This window comes from Stigmatopora argus, chromosome 13, assembly GCF_051989625.1.
Source record: "Stigmatopora argus isolate UIUO_Sarg chromosome 13, RoL_Sarg_1.0, whole genome shotgun sequence".
Taxonomy (NCBI): domain Eukaryota; kingdom Metazoa; phylum Chordata; class Actinopteri; order Syngnathiformes; family Syngnathidae; genus Stigmatopora; species Stigmatopora argus.
Genome location: NC_135399.1, coordinates 8,456,101 through 8,474,482, shown reverse-complemented (window position 1 = coordinate 8,474,482; position 18,382 = coordinate 8,456,101). Strand labels below are relative to the sequence as shown.

The 18,382-nt window shown below is 41.2% G+C and overlaps 3 protein-coding genes across 6 annotated transcripts; 1 reads left to right on the top strand and 2 right to left on the bottom strand.

Annotated features, from left to right (window-relative positions):
* Window positions 1–161: 161 nt before the first annotated feature.
* Window positions 162–8,446, bottom strand: LOC144086963 (transcription factor Dp-1-like). 2 transcript variants are annotated; one of them, XM_077617174.1, is made up of 13 exons: window positions 8,288–8,446; window positions 7,452–7,528; window positions 5,874–5,952; window positions 5,708–5,774; window positions 5,483–5,610; window positions 3,619–3,740; window positions 3,381–3,546; window positions 3,157–3,303; window positions 2,878–2,946; window positions 2,392–2,543; window positions 2,146–2,312; window positions 1,995–2,070; window positions 162–1,294 (listed from the first exon to the last, which is right to left on the bottom strand). In XM_077617174.1, exons 3-13 carry the CDS (start codon window positions 5,883–5,885, stop codon window positions 1,156–1,158), a joined length of 1,245 nt encoding a protein of 414 aa, XP_077473300.1. In that variant the 5' UTR covers window positions 5,886–5,952; window positions 7,452–7,528; window positions 8,288–8,446; the 3' UTR covers window positions 162–1,155. The 2 variants fall into 2 exon arrangements, with proteins under 2 accessions (XP_077473300.1, XP_077473301.1); XM_077617175.1 differs by lacking the exon at window positions 8,288–8,446 and adding an exon at window positions 7,626–7,895.
* Window positions 7,826–13,454, top strand: LOC144086964 (DCN1-like protein 1). 3 transcript variants are annotated; one of them, XM_077617178.1, is made up of 7 exons: window positions 7,826–7,963; window positions 10,741–10,957; window positions 11,021–11,189; window positions 11,256–11,386; window positions 12,358–12,440; window positions 12,518–12,614; window positions 12,695–13,454. In XM_077617178.1, exons 2-7 carry the CDS (start codon window positions 10,783–10,785, stop codon window positions 12,772–12,774), a joined length of 735 nt encoding a protein of 244 aa, XP_077473304.1. In that variant the 5' UTR covers window positions 7,826–7,963; window positions 10,741–10,782; the 3' UTR covers window positions 12,775–13,454. The 3 variants fall into 3 exon arrangements, with proteins under 3 accessions (XP_077473304.1, XP_077473302.1, XP_077473303.1); XM_077617176.1 differs by lacking the exon at window positions 7,826–7,963 and adding an exon at window positions 9,898–9,977; XM_077617177.1 differs by lacking the exon at window positions 7,826–7,963 and adding an exon at window positions 9,986–10,126.
* A 226-nt stretch (window positions 13,455–13,680) lies between these two features.
* Window positions 13,681–18,351, bottom strand: LOC144087333 (lysosome-associated membrane glycoprotein 1-like). Its single transcript, XM_077617772.1, has 6 exons — window positions 17,982–18,351; window positions 16,714–16,901; window positions 16,508–16,636; window positions 16,339–16,405; window positions 15,206–15,373; window positions 13,681–15,137 (listed from the first exon to the last, which is right to left on the bottom strand). The coding sequence occupies exons 1-6, from the start codon at window positions 18,040–18,042 to the stop codon at window positions 14,998–15,000; spliced, it is 753 nt and encodes a 250-aa protein (XP_077473898.1). The 5' UTR covers window positions 18,043–18,351; the 3' UTR covers window positions 13,681–14,997.
* Window positions 18,352–18,382: the final 31 nt, after the last annotated feature.

The window sequence follows — 18,382 nt, the reverse complement described above, 5'->3', positions numbered from 1 at the left end:
ACATTGTAAAGAGCAGCCATGTATATAAAGTTAAGCCATTTTCAGAGTTTTCAATTTAAAAAAAAAAAGAAATATTGTAAATTAGGTTAAGTTGTAAGATCCCCTTTAAAAAATGGACATCTATTACCACCAATGGATCGACAGACAAACCAAAATCCAGAAACCTTTTAAAACAATCTATATTTAATTTGAAAATTTATATTAGATTACACAAAAAAGGAATTTGGAAGAAGTCAGTACATGTGTTGCTCAGCTTTAAAAGGGAGGTCTTTGATGGGAATACACAAAGACCTAAACAACCACACGAGTTACATGGATATTGTCCGATGGTCTAGTATCGTTATCACTGGCCACTAAAAGATACTAATAAGCTACAATCTTCAACAAATTCCATACATGTCATTAACAACGCTTGTTTAACCTGGGTTAGGAAATTTGCTTGTCTTGCTGGTGCCAATATTTTGTAAACACTACCAACATGTTGCGCGGGGCCGTCACGACATTTTCATAAATGTGAAATACACAAAGAAAAAAAAACTAGCAAATAAGATAAAGAAAGCAGCTGCCTACAAGAACAGGAGGAAGCCAGCTCGACTGAGTGAGAAACCAAACGAAAACATCAACACGCATAAAGGGGCCAAGATGCCAACAGTGAATATATGGCAGGATGCTGGAGCAAAATTTTGAATGATCATATTGCCAAAGAGAACAGTGGCATAATGATAAATATTTTTTGCCATTCTCCAGCAGCATATTTTAATAGGATGGCTTGAAGAAAAACGAGTTAAACACTTGAGCTTTTAACCTCCCAAGTTAGACCTGGCACCCACTCACGTAAACATGACATTTTGGCTCACGTAGGCCACCGACGTGACCCGAAATGTCAAGTCCGGAAATATGGACGCCAGGATTGAGATAAGTCAAGCAACAAGCTACAATTCTCAGTTCAAATCCCTCCTCCAGATCTGCGAGGCGAGGGCGCACCTGCCCCCCTGGCCGCCACCCCCTCGTTCTTTCAATACTCATCTACAGCCCTGAGAAAAGCCAGACAGAAAAACAGGCATGGGAGAGCGCGAGGGGAGGGTGACAGGTCTAGAATCCCACGGTGGTGTTTTTGAGAGACTGTGCTAAAAGGAGTGGCGCGGCGTACACGGCTTAATCTTCGTCGTCGTTCTCGTCATACTCATCTTCGTCGTCGTCGTCGCCAATGTACGACACGGGGGTCTCCACGCGAGAGCCGCTGTAGTGAGAGTCGTTGGAGCTGGACGCCATAGTGCCGTCGGGGCAGCCGTCGCTGAAGAAAGGAGAAACATTTTTAGACAACAGGTAAAAATTGAAATCAGGTACCTAACATAAAAGACCCTTGCTCCAAGTTATCTAACTGCCATTAATCACAATAGACGACCAAGACTGTCTGTGAAAGCTCTTGCTTCGAGTTATTTATTTTAAATGTAAATTGTAGAAATTAAAAGGAATAATAAAACATCATTAGATAATAGGTCAAAGAATATTTACTTTTTTGGGAGAGCCAATGAGTGGGACAAGACCGCAAATGGGGAAATCTGTGCCTGATTACAGGGTCTCTCCAGGTTTCACCATGCTAAATTTAAGGCTCAAATCATTATGAAAAATAATAATTGAATATATTACATAATGTTAGTAGCTATGGACACACAGTTGCCTTTTGAAAAGTATAACATATGAACAAATCAAAAAAGTGTGGTCAAATACGTTTGTTATGTATTTTAAAGTGACACTTTCACACATGTGTATTATAAATTGTCAGCAATCATAATGTGTCAGTTAAATATTTGTAGAGAAAATGGTTACTACTTTGGACCCCCAAAAAGTTAGAGTGCCGAGTAAGGGTTTAATATTTTTTTTAACCAATCATAACCTGTGCATGAAAGCGTTAAACCAAATTCTTTCAGGTCAGATGCGCACGATAAAAGCCATTGTTTTTTCTCTTAAGATAAAGGCAAAATGCCTCCCACCTGGCTATGTAACGGGCACCATTAGTGGAGGACCCTCCAGTGATGTATACATTACTTATTGGGCCCTTTGCCATCTCTGGAAAAGGAGAAACACCATCTCATTTAAGGTAGGAACGCGGACGGCGGACGCTTCCGCAAGGCCGAGACTGACCGATTACGTAGGGCTCCAGCGCTTTGGGCACCAGACTCCGTGCCACTTTCAAATCCTCTTGGGAACACTTGCCCACCTCCAAACCACAAGCCATGCCCATGCGTTTCAGTACCTCGATGTCGTCGTGGATCTCAAACATGCTGTCGAAGTTGAACAAGTACTCGAATCTGTGGGGGGAGAAGAAAGAAAAATATGGCCATTGAGTGCATTTCTCCTCGCGGAAAGAGCGGCGGTTCATTGGCATACTTGTCATTGGAGATGCTGCAATCGATGACGGTTTTCTTGCTGGTGTTGACGATAATGAAGGGCAGGTGGATGATGGAGTTGGGCGGCGGAGGTCGTTTTGCTTGCTGCTCACGCTGTCGGTTTCTCTGGACCAGGTTCTTGAAGGCGATTTGCTGTAAGAACAACAATTTGCCGTCAACAAACAAACACTGCAGTAAGTAAATGTATGGCAACGCCACCATTGGTTTCACAGTTATAACTTTGGGATAACTTTGTCCACCGATGTTTTATCTCAAAATGGACTTCAATGGCAGCATAAAAGTTAAACATGAACTCAACGACTGCTAAAATAAGTTTCTTTCCAATAATGGATTGTGTAAGATTTTTTTTTTTTAAAGCTATATATGCAGCAACATGGTGCCCACAGGGCTTTACAGTGGCTTCTCTGGAACACACAACAGTGGAAAGAAAAGCTCGATGATCCATACATTGACAAACCATTCGCACCTGTAGTATGAGCTCCTGAAGCTGTGACTGTTTCTGTTTGATTCTCTCCAATCGCTTCTGTCGCTCCACCTGCCATTGACAAGAGCAACACGTAGAACGGAGACGGAACAGAAACGACATTCGGCGACACTTCTAATGACTGCCTACTACTATGCAATGGTGCTATGTTTTCCTTTGTTTCACACAGTTTGGGAATTGTTTTTCTCTCCCTCTTGTCGATTTCTTGTGTGTTCCTAGTATACTTGGCCGATTACACTTGATTCCGTTTTTGATCAGTACCTCGAGGTTTTGGCACTCTTGAGCCGAGTTGGTGGGCAGGCCAATCCACTTGATCTCTTTCTTCTCTTTGGAGATGATGTTCATGGCCATGAGGACGTTGAGGGCATCGTACACGCGCCGCCGAATGTTCTTCTGGTCATACACGTGCTGAAAGAAATACAAATCCTAACAGTTCAGTTTACGGTTCCCAAAGTTTGTGTCCTAAGGACGATTGAGGCACACACCGAGTCATTGGGTGACATGTGGTTGTCGCCCGAGCTGAATTCTGCTACTAGCTCATCTGCCACCTCGTTGTAGGTGGTGACTCCCTTCTTCTGCACCTTTTCACATACTTTCATGGAGAAATGCCTCAAGCCCTTTCCGTTCTTTTCACCCTTTTTGCCACGCTTCCTGTAAACGGTCTCACTTTTTAAACTATGCTGTGATCCACATGAACTACACAGCACGCTTTGAAAGATTTACCCTGAAGACCATGGAGAGGCATCAGAAGGCTGAGTCTGAGTGAGGAACTGGGTGTTGGGCGTATGTGGGCTGTTCACCAGTATAGTATTGGATACTGTTGGCCTCTGAGGGGTTCCAATTACCTATAAAAAAATGCAAAGAATACCAGATTTTTATATGAAGCATTGTTGTAGAGATTTATCACATGAAATTCAGTTTTCTACATGGTTTCAAGACCCCTTTAGAACAGGATTAAATAATTCCTGCCAAATATCGCTCAAACTCATTGATGACACTTTAATGTCCAATCCATTTGGACTGTAAGAGGATGGCCGTGAGTATTCACAGCAAAACTTCCCCGGTCAAAATGGATTGGATGTTTAGCACCGCCAATAGCAGAGCTAACCCATGAGTGTTTACAGACAGTCTTCCAAGTTTGAATACAGTCATACCTTTACTTACGAATGCTTCTAGGTGAGAAATTTTCCGGTTACGAACTTTTTTTATATGCAAATGAGTGACTCGAGATACAAAAAGACCCAAGTTTAAAAATTCCCTAAAAATAAATGCATTTCCTTATCTGTTATTGTATTTTGAAAACATGCATTGATTCTCACTTTAGAGACATGCTACCCTTTACTTGGCTCTCATTTCACCGCTCTCGTTCTATTGGATGCAATGACAATAAAAGCATTCAATTCAATTGGCTGTCTCACAATAACCACTATTCAGCAGCGCAGGGCATATTTTCACAGGGATTTTTGGCCGTTATATTCATTTTAAGACATTCATTCTCTTATCATTCTCTCATTTGTGTGTTTCCCACATCTTTCATACAAAATTGGGACACTGACCAATTTTAAAGGGTTTAGTTGGCAGTTGTGTGAGGACTGTGCAACGAATTAGAGAATTTACATATAAAGTACACCTCTGCTTACAAAATTTTCAAGTTACAAAAAAAAGTTCTGGATTAATTTCGTAAGTAGAGGCATGACTGTACTTTGTAAGTCAATAGGTTAGAAGTAAGACAAAAATAACAACTTTAGAGTGTAATTAGTGACAATAACCAGAGTCCGGGTTTCCCCCAGTGCTTTATAAGCCCAGCAGGCCTTCGGGCATTTCTTGCCTCACCGCCAGGCAAAAACAATGCTACAAATGTATTCATGTTTTACTGCATTTAAACCCCATCGAGTAGCAATATGTGAACAAAGCTGCCCCAGCTCTCTAACATTGCCTTCAATTGTGTTGTAGCATTGATTATTTCAAACTATTTCATGACTGTTCCTTTTTGTTAGACTACGCATTGTTAATAAAAGACTAATACAAAATTGAAACATTTCAGTCACATAAACATTTTTTTTAATCCTTGCGGACTGCTATGGGCTTCTCCAGCAGCAGGCTTTATGGGATTTCTGGAGGAAACCCTGACAAGGTTAATTTCATTTTTATTAATTACCAAAAAATAGTCACTTGGTCTATAAAAGGTGAAGGCACTTTACCAGGATTAGTACATTTAAAGACTTTCATGACCCTGCGAGAACTGTGATGAAAAAGCTTAATAACTCGTAGAGAGGTTCAGAATGAACAAAGGCCACTCTAAATAAATGAATACAACGTTAACGTCTCAAGTGAACACAAGGTATAACACTGGCATCTCTTGTGGTGGAGCGTGCAGGAAGGCACTCGATTCCTTATTAAGGTGATATCTAAGCTGATTGTCTTGATGTATACATTCCATGTATATAATGAGATGATGGATACAATCCTGCTGACTGCAGGGCTTGAGAAGCTTAGGATCAACTCGCAGCTACTGTCCGGCCAGGTCACCTCACAATGATAATAGAGGGGGCTTACACAACAGCGAGACACGGCAATGAGGACTTACCATGTGTGGCAAATGTTGCATGTGTGCATGTGCGGCGATATTCACGTTGGACGGCCCCAGTGTTTTGGGCAGGAGCTGTTTGGCCACGGGGCCAGTGGCAGGCTGGACAGCCACCAAAGACAGGACACCTAAGAGGACACGTGAGAGGTCATTCACCCTCAGTGGAAATGACTCGGTCGTCACATCACCCTCAATGGTGCTGGAACATGAGTGTTGCCTTAGTACCTTTGCTGGGGCTTAGATTCTGATCAATGAAAACCTTCAGCTCTCCATTGGTTTCTATGAGGCCAGCCTGGAAAGGACAGAAATATTAAATAATATCTCCTTTATATTTCCCGTCCTACAAAGTAGCTCACATTTCATGTCAAGTCACAGGCATGTAGTCACTTACATCTTTAGCCATGATCCCAAAGGACCGTGGAAGTTGAGCCTCACTTGAAAGGGGGTTCTTCTCTTTCACTATTCAGACCCTTAAAAGACAAAAACTACTATTTTTGTTTTCCACGATAAACAGTAATATAACCTTAACATGAATACAAACAAATTGGAGCACCCGTTAATCTATCAGTAATTAACAGCTACTACCAAATAAACTTGGTCATAGTGAAAACAAATACAGAAATTGTGCAATTATGCTCAGGTGATGACAAATTCTTATAAAGCCGTACAAAATAAATAAATGGTCAATCATTTGTAACCTTGAATTGTGGCTTCTATTAACCTTGAATTGTGGCTTCTATTAAGCCTACTGTAAACAAAGAACCCCTATACCGCGATATCTGCCGTTTTTATCTGCGAGTCCACATAAATGTCTAAAGGTCTCATTATATGATACACAGGAAACAAATTGAGAAATGAAAAGTCAAGGAAAATAGCCATTGTTCAGTAGATCTTGAAAAGGAGGTTACATTTGAAAATGGCCAGCCCTCCCAGTCAGATGGACTGGACATCTCTCGCATTCAATGACTGCCCATGAGTTAGTGCTGTTTTTTTTTTTTTTTAACTAAACTTCGATCAATCCATGGGACCAGGTTCTTGAACGGGGACCAATGGGTTCCCACGCACATTGACCATGGTAGTAATTGCTTGACTGGTCAGACAAAAAAATCCCCTTAACCCTGCTCCTAAAATAGCCTTTCTTTGAATTGTCTTATATTATATTCGAATTTTCTGAGCTACTGAACTTGGGATTTTCAATATTTGTAAGTAACAATAATAAAAACAACAAAAAATGCAACCGAATGATCCCTGCTAGACCCTCCAAGTCAAAATGGATTGGAGGACAATTAAATGCCAATGGCTCTCAATCTTGATTCTCTCTCATCTCCCAGTTAAAATTGTTGGACGTCCATCACTATCAATTTCATCCAATGAGTTACTTTAAATTGCATATACATAGGTATTGCAACAAAACAATAATGTCTGATGGATAACCATGCAAATGGCCTCCCTCTTTACCCCTTACCCAAAATAATTGAATCATTCATCTTCTTATGGAATCAGACCACATGTTTGGACCCTGTTTAAAAGAACCAACACAATGCAAAATGACTTAGAACGAACTTTTAGGTGTTTAGGGCCTACTTCTGCTTGGGTTATTGAGACGTACTTTTGTTACAGTTCCTTTCAGAACACACCAACTTCACGCGTATCGACTAGCACAGGGGAAAAAAAAAACAAAAAAAAAAAAACAAGTGCTGAGGAGACTAGGCAAAGAGCAAGATAGGCCCGTATCCCCCATCGGAGCACTCTTTTGTTGAGGTGCGGCTAGCTGATACCGCTAACCCACCGTGGTTGGTTGGATCGAGCCCCGCTGCTAGCTCGGGAGCTAACGCACGCTTTGAATGCAATTCTGGGCCACATCGATCTTGTTTTGCCCGCCTCGCCCGTTCCGCGGAAGTCGGAAACGCCGTTTGTGCCAGGGTTTGGATTGAAATTCGAGCAAAGAGGGGGGATTGGATGCACTTACGTTTGTACTAAAGCTGCTTCTTCGACGGCTGCCGTTGTTGTTGGCATTTGAGAGCGGAGGAAGAGGAGGTCTAAATCCTTAGCAAACAGGAAACATTGAGACTCAAGTCAAACTATACTTTAGGAACATTCTGTAGGGTGGGTCGTAACATTTCTGGAATAGTTCTACATATACCTTAAGGCGTGCTGCAAGAAAAAACAGTGTGACAGAATATGAGTCACGACTTAAAACGGCCGTAGCGGGGTTGATCTTAATCGTCATATGAACACCTGTCAACGCCAAATGGTGGCCTCGTGAGTACATACATGGACCGTCACAACTCCAAAAAGAGTGGATTTAAAATAGGGCCATGCGTTGCTGACTGTACAAAACAGCTTCGCCAATCTAACCGTACGCTTTCCCTGACTTCACTGTTTGTAAAGACTTAAAAGAAGCCACTTGTTTTTCGCTTCTTTGCAGTTAGACTAAAATTTTGATACCGCAGAGAAGCGAGAGGCAGCATTTCATGAAAAGTAAGTTCATTTGAATAACTATCCAAACAGGGGCAACTACCAACAGTGGTGGCTTTGCGTTGATGGTGTTTGTTAGCAAGTTGCTAACTCGCGGTCACCAATGAAGAGCCACCGGCGCTTTGTTAGCCGACCGGGCTACAGCTTAGCAGCTTGCGGCCGGGCTAAGCACTAGTGTTACTAATGACGGGAACACTGAAGTTCGCTTTTCAAACTTGTTGTTGGGCACTCGTCAACACGTTTCGTAACGTTAACCAAACCTCCCGGCCATGACACAGAAAAATATGTAAGCAGTGAGGACGCAGACAGCTGGAAATGTGTGCTTACCGGTGCACTCCACAAGTTAGCTTCTTCTGTGCACTCTCGGCTAGCCTTGCTACGGCGGTGCGACTAACAATCTGATCTTGGCGGTGTCTGGCTTCACTCGCCTCTGATTGGTGGCTTTCGGCGAGACGAAAGCATGGCAGGCAAACCAGACCCCACCTACTATCTAAAACGACGTCCTGATTGGACGACGCTCATGTTCTAGATTCGAGACACTGCCACCTCTCGAATAAAGGTGGTACAGCAGCATGTAATGCTTTATTGATGTAAATAAATACTTTACGTTTTTACTTTTGTGAACTGGTTTCAGTGCCGTTGACAGTGAGAAGTCCAATTTCTGTTGGCTGGGAAAGGCTGGCTTCATGAGCCCTACCGGGCCCTCAATTAAAAAGGGATTTGGCATCTGCTGCGTCAATGACAATCAATGAGATAACCCTTTCCTGCACAAATTATGATTTTTCATCACATTCATATGAGACATTTTGCCAAAAGATTCTTCATGGTGAGTGAGAAAATTAGTTTGGAACGGTTAAAACTACCCAAAGAAAGTGATGCTCATTGGTATCATTGGTCTGGATGTATGTACATGTGAATTATTGATATAGATAGACATACATGGGCACCAATTGCAAGAACATGGACAGCTTCAATTATTTCTTGTCTTTATTGTCATTATACAAGTACAATGAAATTTATTTTTTATTTTTCATGAGAAGCAAGCTATTAAACGGTGTAAATCGCATAAACGTACATGGGCACCAATGGCATAGACTGGGCTACTTTTGGTTCTGCCTATGTAGATTTTTTGAAGGTTGTGATTGAAAATCATTAGTTTGTGTTCTGTACATGTGATTGATAGAAAGGATTGGCAATGAAGGTGAAATATTTAATGAGCTATTGGAAATGAATTAAACTTGGTAAAAAATGTGAGTTCTCATTCAAAAAAATATAACATTTTGGTCAGAAATTAGAAGAATTAAAAATATGTGACATATTAGGTCGATATATTACATGCGGAGATACCATCAATGAGAGAATACTGACATTGGCAGATAGCCTATCAGCAACATTTTGGGTGGCTTCCTCACTTGTTGCAGCCTGCAGATAAAACTCCCCCAAAAAATTATTCATTTTATTTTCAACAATTTGGTTTTTAAACCATTATATGAATTCATAAATGTATTTATACGATTAAAATGTTTTAAATATTAATTAATAATACAATTATATTAATTAAATATTTCACAATGTCGTATAGGCCTTTTTTAAATAACAAAAATAGTGTCTTACCCTACAATCGGTTAAAGTTTTAAGTGTCAATTTAGTATGGCTGTCCACTGAGCACGGTCCCTGAAAAGGTAAAATAAATTTAGTCATTCACTGTGAAAAGGCTAAAAAAAATATTTGATCATTCAATGTTTCTAAGCGTTATAAAATAGTGAACATGAATGACTATATTTCAGTGCCATTGACGGCTGTAAACGCCCAATCCCAGTTCAAATTAATTTGACTTCTAGTGCCGTCAATGGCAATCAAATAAGTTTAAAAATACTAATTTCGACAAAGCCAAGGGCCGTAAAACAACAACAACAACAATGACGGAATTCATACAGTCGCGCCTTTTAGTCGTCACCAACCGCGCATGCGCACAACCAGCGATTCCCAAAGTGGCGAAATAGCGGGTGTGAAAATGGTAGGTAACCAAAATGAACCATCTCCCCGTTCGCGGCGTTCGCTTCCACGCGCGGCCCCGTCCGGCTCTTCCTTTTGCAACACTACGTCGCGAGCAAACTCCAGGTTGAAGCGACGAGTGCCGTATCGCTCGCCGTTTCTCAGCGGAAGGTCAGTGGCTTGTTTTGGAGGCAGCTGCAGCTAGGCTCGGTGGCGTCGCCGCGACGTCCCTCACTTTGACCGCCGGCCATGCTGACCCGATCTCGGCCACCGGAGCAACGAACCTCGGGCTCGCTCCCTGACAGCATACCGGCTTGTCAGTGTAAACGCCTCTCTATACTATAACCACTAGCTAATGCTAACCCGGTGTTCCCCCCGCTCTAATTGTTTACCGATATACCCTGTATACCAGAGCTCCCCGTCACGTAATAGTGTTTATGACAGTATACTACCCCCTTTTTAAAAAGCACAACAATCGTCATTCTTAAAGCCGTAACAAAGAGTGGTGACCAACTTCCGGATCGTGGGCCTCAAAACAATGCTAAAAACAAGTAACACATAAGGGGAGCTGTTGTTAAAGCTCCATAAAGACTCAAGGTGGCTCCCAGAAGGAGTAATGTGAGGGGTCCCCCATCCCAAAGCATTTACCTCGCGTGTCCTGAATGCCTGCAAACGTAGAATTGTGGGCGCTCGTCTGCGTTTGCGTGCTGTTTGCCTTTTTCTTGATTTGGGCGCTGCGAGGCTTGCTGGTGGCTAACCGCCAGTTTGCCGTCCCGCCCTCGCAGCACAAGCTGAAGTCGTCGCAGAGGGACAAGGTGCGGCAGTTCATGTCCTTCACGCAGGCGGGCGAGAAGACTGCCGTCTACTGCCTGACGCAGAATGACTGGAAGCTGGAAGTGGCCACCGACAATTATTTCCAGAACCCGGACCTGTACAGCAAAGAGTCCATGAAGACGTCAGTGGACCGGAAGAAGCTGGAGCAACTTTTTAACCGCTACAAAGGTAGGCGACGTCGGTCCTCCGCGTTCCCGTGATAGGGTTAAAGCGTCCGTTTCCTTCCCGCAGATCCCCAAGATGAAAACAAAATCGGAATCGAGGGAATCCAGCAGTTTTGCGATGACCTGGTGCTGGATCCGGCGAGCATAAGCGTTCTGGTGGTAGCGTGGAAGTTCCGAGCCGCCACGCAGTGCGAGTTTTCGAAAAAAGAGTTCATGGATGGCATGACAGATTTGGGGTGAGCGGGGGTGTCTGCGGGAAAAGAAGACCCACCGACACGTACTCATTTTTGCCGCTCTCGTAGGTGCGACAGTACCGACAAGCTCAAGGCGCTTTTGCCGAGGCTGGAGCAGGAGCTGAAAGATGGCGGGAAGTTTAAGGATTTCTACCAGTTCACCTTTAATTTTGCGAAAAATCCAGGACAGAAAGGTTTAGGTAAGACGGGGACATCAAGATGGGTACACGGTCGATTGGTCGCCGGAAGGTTATTGATAATTACCATTTAAATCGTTGCTCAAATTCCCTAAATACAAACTGCGAATTACTATTTAGTCATACTTAATGCCCTAGTAATTATTAGGCTAAAGAAAAGCTCCAAATGTCCCAGACTTTTATTGTTTTTTGTTGGCGAACTTGTTAAGACCCTGACTGAGGTACCTTCTTAAAGGGACAACACATGTACATACAAACTCTTATACACTCACACGTCGGCTCAGTGAAACTGCTCATGGCCATTGTTGGCTTTTATTGATGTGTAGACCGTGTTGTTTTACCTTGTTTTGTCGTCAGTCTTTTGATCGCCAGTCTTTTGGTCGCCCGTTGTCTCGGTCCGGGCAACCAAAAGACCGGCGACCAAAAGACCGGCGACCAAAAGACGGCGACCAAAAGACCGGCGACCAAAAGACCGGCGACCAATCGACCGCACATGTTCAATTCAGTGTCTTGACACCAAATTGCTAAACTGCAATCAATTAACAAACAGCATAAATGACAATCTACCATCAACCTACAGTTGTTTATTCACCATTCAACTTATCTTATAGCAGCCATGAGTCACATGACACACTTTAAAAGTTTGACTTTCTTCCACTTAAAAAAACAAGATTAGAATATTTAGCAGATACTAACTAAGGAGCCATTTTTATTATTTCAATTGGGAGGGAAAGCATGTCAAATCTGACGAAATCTTGACTTTAGGATGACGAGACGTCCGATCCATTTGAAGCGGGAAGGCTGGCTTGTTCATTTGCTGCCTTTCCTCTCGCTTCAAATGGATCGGATGTCTAGTGCAGTTAATGGCAGATAACATTTGTTCTACCTCTGGCCAGGATGCACCCTCCTGCCAATTCGTTTATTACTAGTAGACGTCCAATCGTTAAATATTTAAATATCAAATATTTTCGCAGATTTGGAGATGGCTGTCGCTTACTGGAACTTGGTCCTGTTGGGTCGATTCAAGTTCCTGGATCTTTGGAATCGATTTCTTTTGGTGTGTGCAAACTTAACGTCTTTTGCAACGTAATAAAAATAATAAACAGCTCAAAAGTAACCTTTGTCTGATTTCAGGAACATCATAAACGCTCCATCCCAAAAGACACATGGAACTTGCTGCTGGATTTTGGGAACATGATCGCAGATGACTTGTCCAACTATGATGAGGAGGGTAAGACTTGGCAGAAAATGAAGGGCTCATTTTTTTTCAAAACCATCCTTTCTGATAATTGTTTTTCCTTTCTCATTTAGGGGCGTGGCCTGTGCTCATAGACGACTTCGTGGAATTCGCTCGACCCATCGTGACGGGAACGAAACGTAAAACTCTCTAAAACAAAAACCAAACTGGGAAGGAGGACATTTCTTTTACAGAGACTTTGTAGGTTTTTTTTCCCAAAGGAGGATATTCTTTTTAATTTAAAATAAATGGCCAACAGCAGCACTTGGAGGAAAAAAAACTTTGCCGGCACGAAGCCAGCGCCTCCTGCTGGACACCGACGCAGCACAGAGAAAGAACACAAAAAAAGGACAAAAAGGAGTGCTCACGTCACCAGCGCCACATCTTGACCGTACATACTGTATCTATTTACAAAAGAGAACTATATGAAGAATAATATAAATAGGATCATGTTTATAAATCATTGTTTTATGTATACATTTGTCTCATGGGTTTGATGTGTCGGTGTAGTACGTCACATTCAGGCTGTGATTACGTCTTCTTTGTTGGTACTTGCCGTAAAATGCCGCGGGACAAACGCCCTCTGTAAAGATTTTTTTGCCAAGGAAAAAGTCGGCCAGGTTGCAGTACGAAAGAGTTTTAGGTTCGCTTCGATACTCAATAATAACGAGCCGACTAGAAGTTTTGGAAGCGACAGCGGAAAATGAACTTATGCTAAACAAGCCTTATTAATATAATTGTTTCTGATCAACATTGAGAAACATGACCATTTATCCATGTGTGTACAGTATATTGTTCCATTTAAAGATCAATAAAGCATGAGGTTTTCTATAATATGATCTAGCGCTTACCAATAAATCACATTAAGTTTCTTAATGGAAGCCATTGCAATGCAGTTTGGATATTTGTATGGTACCAAATTAATTCCACAATGGTTAACAAATGTTTTGAATGAAATATTGCTAAAGATTGAATTTAAATGTTAAGTGTCTTTATCAACAAGTTCTCTCGTCTTTAAAAAAAATATCGGAATGTCTACTTAATACAAAGGAAGGCAAAATGACTTAAATCACTTTTATTGACCGTCCTTTAGAAAACATCTCAAAACAATTCGTTAAAACCGACACGCAAAATAAATCACCAAACAAGGCTTAAGACAAGGAGAAAAAGGGTACTTTTGAACTCTGCAAAATGGCATGTTAATGTTTATATAGAACTTTCCAAGAAAAGAAAAAAAATCACAACAAAACACAGAGCAATCTCTATTTCTGAGCAATACTTTATATGTTGCAACAGGGAAGGCACTGATAAGAAAAAAAGTAATGCAAGCAAGCATTTTGGCCACTTGGGATTTTTTTGTAAGGAGTGCATCACAGTGGACAAGTGTAACAGATTTCCCAATATTTATGCTAAGTGAGGCTAACCTAGGTATGATAGTCAAACATTGACAAGAAAAAAATCCCTTTAACAGTTGACTTTATCCAAACATCACTAAATTAGGTTCAGATTTCAAAAAGGTTAAAAAGTCACACGCAAAAAAAAGAGCCTACATACTAAAAACCCATAACCAGGTTAATGCCAATACTGACAACCACCCTGAATTTAGGATACCATAAAATCCCTTATGTTGAGTTTCCCTAGAATATGTTAAGCATTGACTTTAATTTCAAACTAGCGCCTTTCCTATTTTTAAATCTTAGAAATGTGTTTCATGAATCTTAGTGTTGTTGTTATCAAATAGCGACTCCTGACAAACTCCATTTCATTCCACGCGCTTAATCTACAAAATCGCAATGCCAGTATAATAATGTTAATTAGCGAGTAACGCCAAAGTGGTGTTTGATTTTTAAACTGCCTTTTCAATCTACCATTTGAATTTAAGCATTGATAATCTTCCTCGTACATCAGGCCTTCCCCATTAGTGCTTATGTGTAACAGATGCAACAATTTTGCCATTGGCCATTCCTGAGACTTCACATTCATGAGTAAACAAGCCGCCAACATTGGAGTATCTAGCATGAGTCTTGAATTTATATATCACTACATGGAAAACTCCTTAAAAGTGTCTTTCGGGTAATAAACACTGGTCATTGTCTATAAACAACACCACTCCAGTGCCCTGAAATCCCATGATTCCCTTTACTAACGTCATAAATAGAACAGAACGCGAATTCCTCCCTTCCTAATCAGACATTTCTTCGTCATCCCTTTCATTAATACTAAAATTATAAATGTCAGTTCAGAAAATGTGCATTGCCCAGTGAAAAGGAAGGAGCCCACAGAGGAGGTACCTGACGGTGGTTAACAGCAATGAGGGAAGGGTCTGGTCTGGTCTGGCCGGTTTAAGGGGCGGGTGGGGCATGCGGACCACCAGGCTTTAGATGGTCTGGTATCCGGCGTGGCTCCTCTTTCTGCCAATGAGGTAAGCGACCAGCACGATGAGGACCAAACCTGCCAGCGCCGCACCAACCACGATGGCGATCAGCATGTCGTCTTGGTCGAGTTGGCACTGTTGGGCTGAGGCACAAAATGGAGGATCGGTGTGACGCTTGTGGGGAAAATAGTCGCTTCCAAATAGGCTTTACCGGTGCTAAACTGGTTCCGAGTGATGTTGAAGGGCTGCAACTGCACTTGGAACGCGTTGATGGACAAAGCCTTGACCACGGTGAGCGTCTGCTCCTCGTGGCACATGTAGGAGTAGCCCAGCATTGCGCCGAAGTATTTCAGGCTACTGTTACGTGCCGAAAAGGGTTCTAAAACCAGACAGGACATTTTAATATATGGGGGAAAAAAGCAAAAAGCAAAAAACAACCCCATATTTCACAAACAAAAATGAAACTGTCAGGTCAAGGATTTTCTTGCATATAAGCTGTAAGTGTGACTCAAAAAAATGATGACTAAATCAACCGTAGGGCGCGCACAAGACTTGCTATACTCTTTTTCACCAGTAGATGTCGGCAAAGTAACTTACTATTGTTGGTTATTTTTTGTTTTGCAGTAAGAAAACAACCATTACTGGATGAATTAATTCCTTAGGATATTGACCCTAATAATGTGCTTTTGATTCATACAGTGTGTCAGAAATACCACATGCGATGATTTTTCATAAGATTTTCCCCTCAAAGTAACACATTTGTACTCCCTATTAAAACCATGAATATGGAGGTGAAAATTGTGAATCTGGGGGCGGCTCATACACGAGAAATTGTAAAATTCAACGATTTTAAGGGTGCGGCTTATATGCGAGTAAATACGGTATGTCATAATTATCAATGCACAGATTTTGGCAATTCACACGCCATTGTCGACTAGAGACGCTCAAGCCATTTGAACTCAACTGAATTTAGGATCTCATTTAATAAGGTTGAAAAGATTGACACTCACAAACCGGGTGACGTGGATTCACATCGCAACACCCCTACTTAATAAAATACATGTGTAATATACAAGTTAAATTATTTTAAATTACTCAAAATAGTCTTTGGGCCTCTAACGGGTTAAAATTACTCAGATTAAGAAAACAACAAAAAAACTGAAAAATAAGCGAGTACAGGTTTTTTTTTTAAATGTGGGTTTGCATTGTCCTAACTGTATTCACATATCACGTTATATCTGAAATGTTCAAAATCACCTGAAATATATTTTTTTACGTAGCCTTTTGGTCAAACACGAATAGAAAATGAGGGTTTTGCTTCATACATTGGCTGGAAAAACTCACCTTTCATCTCCGGCCAGGCAGCTGAAAGCGAAATTTCGCTCACGAAGTATTTACTGGTAGTATCATTCTGGAGGGGAAAAAAATGACATTGAGTTAAAGAATTCGATCATATGCTGCCACCGCGTAGCTATTTCACAAAATACACGACTTAAAAACATGCCAACGTTACCAATGTGAAGAGAAAGGTCAAGTTAGTTTTATTGGCATCGGCCGATAGTTGCAGGATGGCGTTATTCATGTGACAGGACCCGGAGGCCTGTGTGCCATTGGGCTCCAGGTTGACGACACTCCGCACCGTCTGTATGTGCAGGGAGATAGCGACAGATGAGTGCTTAAGACAGCAAGCGAAACGAGCGTTAGTTCCGGCGACAAGACCTTGTTCGAGGAGGATGTGAAACTAATGTTGAGCTGGAGACCCATGTGCGCCATCAAGCAGACGCTGCCATTTGTGTCCGTCAGCTGGTATTGACCCCTCTCTGGTTTGCCGGGATCCTTGTGGGGTTCGGGGGTGGGCGGGGCCACGGTAGTCAAACTCTGCTGCACGGCTAACGCGGCTTCAACCACTTAATACAAAAGATGGCAAAAAAATGCTTTGATATTTCCATTGGAGGCAAAATACTAGTTTGCAGTAGTAACTTTTAGTTTTGGGTGGTTTGAGAATAGAGCGAAAAATTACTTTGGAGAAAGATTTGTTTACTTTTGGAAAATACTAAATGATTGTAATGGAGAAGTAAGTTTAATAAATGGAAAAAAAAAACAAGAGATGCCGGAAGTTCATCGCACTCGAGATAAATTGTAACATTAAACACAAAGAAAACTACGATTTCACAAATGTTGAATACTAAAAAAACAGCATGATCTTTTCTCATCTGTATTTAAAACTTTAAAGAAAAAAAGAAACAAACTAAATGTGTTTTAACTAAATACATTACATTAAAAAACATTCAATGTTCTGATTTCCCCAATTATGAACAGTAATGTTTGCTCTTTCCTTCCAAATGTTTGGATGTCTTTTGCAGGTAAAGAATATATAATTAAATTAAAATTAAAAATGGACTCCTTGTCTTTTTAATTTAGAAAATGTGTGTATTTCAAAATTAAATAAGGCAGGGGAAAAACAGCATTTTTTTGGGAGAACACTGAGAAACAAATGTTGCAATACATTGGGAAATGTTTTAATGTAAGCTTCTCCATTTACAAAAAAAATGTTGCTCTAATGCAAGTGATGCAGAACTCATTTTCTTAAGAGTATATAAAAAGTAAAAAAATATACAGAGCTAAACCTAGTAACAAATATAGTTATATCAGCAACCAGAATAAGTAATGACTCGTACAGGTTTGTGACATCACTTATAGACCCACTTTTTCTTTGATTCCACACATCATACCAATGGAAAATCAAATTTGTGATGGAAAATGTGAAATAATGAGCATTAGCGTGATAAGCTAACACAATTTGTCTAGTTTTGCTTTCAATTTGTTCGTACGAATTGACAGAAAGTACAACAAGGCACACTTAAATGTCAAGTAACGTGCCATTAAATAAAGTACTAGTTGGTCACGTACATTATGTTAGTGTCCTTCGATATTTGCGTGATGTTTTAGTTAAATGTTTTGTTTACCTCGGTTGAATCAATACTTACATATAATAAAATGGATGGTAAACGTGAGAAAGCGTATCGTGGCAGCGCCGGTGGTCTTCATGTTTGACTCCCAAGTCGATGCCGGAAAGGTTGCGGTAGTAAACAACAACTTGAGCTAACCGAGCAGGTAAGCTAGCTGTCCGGATGCTAACTTAAGCAACAAAACGAGAGCAGAGAAAAGCGGGTAAAATACTTTGATGGCTGACTGAAAAGCAGCAAAATATCGCCGTTGCTTCCAAAAGTCCAGGGTTGACGAATACAAGACGTTTTTTTACCCTTGTCTTGGTACTTTGTACTTTAGTGCAACGCCACCAAAGAGTGACGAGAATCATGTGACTGACTCCGGGTTATGAAACGCCTTGAAATCACGTGATAAAATACCATACTCTCATTGGACGATT